Here is a 4,999-nt window from a genome sequence, read left to right as displayed (position 1 = left end):
GTGGTGCTGGTGGTAGTGATGGTGATGGTGGTGGTGGTGGTGATGGTGGTGATGGTGGTGATAAGGATGGTGGTGGTGGTGATGGTGGTGGTGATGGTGGTGGTGGTGATGGTGGTGGTGATGATGGTGGTGGTGGTGGTGGTGATGGTGATAACGGTGGTGGTGGTGATGGTGGTGATGGTGATAGTGGTGCTGGTGGTAGTGATGGTGATGGTGGTGGTGGTGGTGATGGTGGTGATGGTGGTGATAAGGATGGTGGTGGTGGTGATGGTGGTGGTGGTGGTGGTGGGAGTGATAAAGGAGATGGCGGTAGTGATGGAGACAGTGGAGGCAGGGATGGTGCTGATGATAATGTTGGAGGAAGAACGGTAGTGATGATGGCAGTCATATTGGTGATGGTGGCGAAAGCAGATAACATTCCCTGGGCATTCATTAAGGAACTATATATTCTGTTTAAAGTGCTTCATATGAATTATCCCAACTGAATTCTCTCAAGAGGCAGGTATTAGCATCCTATCAAACTAATCTCTCAAGGAAGAAACTTGGGTTTGATGATATATCCCTTTCCTGAAAAGGTCCATGGGGTCATGATGGTCCTAGGTCACCTGACTCTGGACCCCCCTGCTCAGGTCTACCCTCACTGTTTCCCTTTGCCCAAGCACTCTGTTCAGAGAAGCAGGCAGAACTCAGGGCGTGGAGGCCAGACAAACACTTCTACCTACTCCAGGCCTCTCTTTGACAGGAGGAGGGGCAGTTACTGCCTGAGTAGGAAATATCCCCTACAGCTGTGGTTTTCAACCTTTCTAATGCTTTACTACAGTTCCTCATGCTGTGGGGACCCCTGACCATAAGATTATTTCATTGCTACTTCATTATTGTAACTTTGCTACTGTTACGAATCATAACGCATGCATCTGATGTGCGACCCACAGGTTGAGAACTACTCACTGCCCTTCAGACTCATCTCCTGGGGGCTTGAGCCCCATGTGGGGGGATTGGAAATTTCAGGATGCAGAGCCTGACTGGAGGATGTAGGTCACTAGAACAGGTCCCCTTTGTCTCTGGTTCCTTCCTGTCCACCATGAAATCAACAGTGTCCTCATCAACACAGTCCTGTTGTCCGCAGGCCCACAGTCAACAGAGTCAGGGACTGTCGGCTGAACTCAAAAACTGTAGGCCAAGCAAATGGCTTAACTGGTTTTCTCAGCTACTTATCATCAATAATAAAAGAAGACAGTACAGCAGCCAAACCTGTGAGCTGTAGGATCTGGTCGTCCAAGTGGGTCACAGCCTCGTCATGCATGACCTGGCCTCCGAGCACAAACTCCAGGCGTCCTTCATCCAGGAGCTGGCGGACCTGGGCACAGGCAGGCAGAAGACAGTCAGGTCATGGGTACTAAGCATTTCTCAGGGGCTTTCATGAAACGCCCACCCTGACTCACTCCACAAAATCAGAACACTGTCCCTGTCCTCAACATCCAGAAGCACATAGCCCACCGTAGCTATCTGAGACCCAGATCCAGGTCTGTAACCATAAATGTGTTTTTAATTTTCAATAACTTGAGACTTTAAAAAAAACCTGCAAGAGCAGAGCAAAATGCTTCCTCATACTCTTCCCCAGAACCCCTCGGTGGCAACAGCTTTGGACACTTCTACCGGAATACTTCTGTGTCTATACCCTTTCTCTATTTGTCTGAAGCACTTACGGTGAGTCAGCTGCAGCCTGCTTTACTCTGAGCACTTTTGTGTGCGCCTCAGAGGAATGTGGGTGATGCTAACCCCAGTATTATCATGCCAATCAGGAAACAGAATGCTCAGACTGCATTGAGCAATGTCCACACTGCACGTGAATCTCCAAGTGTCCCACCAGTTTCCTCTCCTGGCACACCCATTCAACCAGGGGCCATCTGTCACTGTAAGCACTTTTCATTCTGATTCTTTCATTCAGGGAAAGGCTCCTCAGTCTGTCTTCTTTGGGGTCTGACAACTTAGAGGGAGACAGGCCTGTTGTCCTGGTTTCAGTGTGGTCTTGCTGATGAAGGTATGTCAGATAAATGAACGCAGGGATAAGTAGAGAAAAATCATGGGCATGAGGGTGGGCGGTGGGCTGCCAGGCTATTTGTATGATGTGTTTGGCTTGTGTGCTGAGGTGACTTACCCAAACCACCCAGTACATATGGGGAGCTGTCCAGCTACTGGAGGATTCTGCACTGGACACAGCAGACAAAATCCTGGCCTCCAAGGAACCAAACTAGTAGATTCCTACAGAGGGCTTTACCCAAAAGCCACGCCCCTCACAGAGGGTTGAAGACAGACCCCATTGGAAGAGGAAGGCTCTAAAGTCTGAGACCCCTGTTTCAACACCACACCTGTTTATTCATAATCTGTAAATCCTTGAGGCTGGTGCCAGACCACCTCCGCAAGTCTATATGACAATCCCCACACCTGGTATACGCAAGGAACCTCAAACATGAGGTTATGCACCATGCATGACTTGACAGACTTGATGAGACCCCCAGTCCAGCCCCAGTAAGACCTAGAAGACTTCCGTTAAGCCTGCTTGGTCTTCTAAGTTCACATGCAGTGGTTGTTTAGAAAGGGGAATGCAGCCAGGCAGTGGTGGTGCACGCCTTTAATCCCAACACTTGGGAGGCAGAAGCAGGCGGACCTCTGCGAGTTCAAGGTCAGTCTGGGCTATAGAGAGAGTTCTGGGACAGTCGGTGCTGTCTCAAAGAAAAGAAAAGAACAGAGGTAAGAACGGAAAGCAAAAGAAAGGTGAATGCTGGGAAGAAAATGAAGAGTTCCTAAGTATTGTTCCAGGTGTTTCCTCAGACTCATTCTTGGCATGAGCTGTCTGGTGTGTGTGTGTGTGGGGGGGCAGCTATCTCATTTTATAGAAGAAGAAGCCATGGCTTACAGATGCCAGTGGCAGGACCAGGCACAAACCTGCCCAGGATTTTCGGTATTGTGTGACACTAACTGCCCCTGAGCCACAAGGATCCCAAACACAGCCAGGAGGGGCAGGAGACAGTCAGTGTGTGCAAATAGGGGAGGGGGCAAGGTTCACCTGGGAGTTGATTCAACACCAACCCCCATGACTCTTGGGAAGGAGTGCTGGCTTGTGGGACATTTTTTTCCTCCCCGAGAACAGACAGAAAAAGAAAATATTACATTACCCTCTCTCTGGGCAGTGGCCCTGACCACAAGCCACCCCCCCACCCCTTTTTCACAGCTGGCATGTCTGGAACTCCCTATCTAGTCTCCTGATGGGACTTTCACATGACACCTGGGATACCTGGGAACCCATAACCTGCCATCCCGTCATTCATTACCTTACCTGGTGTTTCTGCTTCTCAGAGGCCACACCATCCCACCACAGCCGGAAGAACTCTTGCTCCACAGCGATGAAGCGCCGGTGCTGCCTGCGAGTCAATTCTTCCACCACAGTAGTGTAGACATTGGCTGCATAGGCCCGCATGCTTTCCTGAGGAGACCATCACAACAGCTCCAGAGAGGCTGAGGTGGTGGTGAGCCCAAAGGACCAAAGAGAAGATCCAGAGACCAAGTGTCCTGGTACCTAATAGCCCCCAGTGCATCCAGGATAGGAGTAACCACTCTCTATTTACAGATGGGGAAACTGAGGCAAAGGACAGAAAACGCTGCCCTGTCCAAGGTTCTGAACAGAAAGAACCACGAGGTTACAGACCCAGCGCCAAGCTTATCTGGCTGGGTGGTGGTGTGTAGAGGAAGCTGAACTAGCTAGCCCCTGTGTCAGCACCACAGAGGGCCAGCCCACTTCCCAGTAGTCAGCTGACACTCACCTGCTTGGAAGTCAGCCCCACCTTATGCTACCCCAGGTCTACTCCCGAGATTGGTTACCTGTCAACCCACACTTTGGGGACACACTCCCCTGCCCTGACTTTTGCAGGGACCATCCAATAAGACGTAATACCAGGACTCCGAAGCAGGAAGTGGCCAGCCAGACAGCAGGGACCCAGGGTGGAGGCTGAAGCCCAGGCCGGCCCGCTTCCCGGCTGAGCCGTGCGTCCCCTGCAGGAGGCATCGACTGTGCAAGGGGCTCAGGAGCGCCCGCCACTTACCTGGACCGTGTAGACCCAGCCCACGTCCATGTGACTGTGGGGCACCACGAAGGCCTGGATGGGGCCGGCCGAGTGGGCCGCTAGCAGCCGCAGCAGCAGCAGCTGGCAGAGCAGCGGCAGCCAGAGCAGCGGCAGCCAGCGCAGCGGCCCCATGGCTGGGCAGGCGGGACGCTGCCCGGGCGGCTGTCCCGGGCGGAACGGCCCACTTCCGGGTCCGTGGACTGCGGCGCCCCCTGTCGGCGGGAGTGCGCGAGCGCAGCGAGCCGAAGGGTAGGGTACGCGCTTGGCGCGGTGAGGCGCCCCCTGTCGGCTGGAGTGCACGGTGCAGCTCTCGTCCCTAGCTGGTGGCCTTGCAGTCCAAGGTTGGTGCCCCAAGCCTTGGAGACTGCTGTTGTCGCCCCACCCGGAAGCCTTCCAGGATAACAATCGTCAGCATGCAGACTCCCAGTATCAATGTGGTTTGACTTGGAACTTTTGAGTCCATTTCAGTGGAGTAAAACTGGCTTTTACAGACATAGCTATAAAGGGGCCAAGGTTGGTAGGTTCTGAATCAAATCTGGTGTCCTGGATGGTGAGCTGGGGCAGGTGTTTAATCTCTTTGCTCTCCATAAGGCAGAATGCGATAATAGGGGAGACATGGGCTGTGAGGGGAATGAGATCTAAATGAGTGAAGTGCCTGTCTACCTGTCCATTAGGACTGATGGTCTCACAGCTAGTAGGAGATCAGTACTCTGAGCCACCTCTGTCGTCCCTCCCTGGTGAGCAGGGGCCTGTGGTTTGGGGTTCCTGGGCAGTGTGGGGCCAGAGCTGTGACTCTGGCCTGTTGGACTTATTCACTTACCCCTCATCAAATATGACCTAAAAACAGGTTGTTCTGTAAGCACTGATCCCTCTCCATC

At 52.8% G+C, this 4,999-nt stretch overlaps 1 protein-coding gene across 1 annotated transcript in view; it reads right to left on the bottom strand.

Moving 5' to 3' along the window:
* The window catches only part of Man2b2 (mannosidase alpha class 2B member 2), a 26,295-nt gene extending 21,989 nt beyond the window's left edge, over positions 1-4,306 (bottom strand). Inside the window, exons 1-3 of the mRNA XM_050140853.1 lie at positions 4,101-4,306; positions 3,338-3,484; positions 1,252-1,357 (exon numbers count right to left, since the gene is read on the bottom strand). Coding sequence (XP_049996810.1) covers positions 1,252-1,357; positions 3,338-3,484; positions 4,101-4,253 — 406 coding nt within the window. The 5' untranslated portion in view covers positions 4,254-4,306. The remainder of the gene's footprint in view (positions 1-1,251; positions 1,358-3,337; positions 3,485-4,100) is intronic.
* Positions 4,307-4,999: the final 693 nt, after the last annotated feature.

This window comes from Alexandromys fortis, unplaced genomic scaffold (genome assembly GCF_014885135.2).
Source record: "Alexandromys fortis isolate MF-2015 unplaced genomic scaffold, M_Fortis_MF-2015_v1.1 scaffold_7, whole genome shotgun sequence".
Taxonomy (NCBI): domain Eukaryota; kingdom Metazoa; phylum Chordata; class Mammalia; order Rodentia; family Cricetidae; genus Alexandromys; species Alexandromys fortis.
This window is presented reverse-complemented; position numbering and strand designations above follow the sequence as displayed.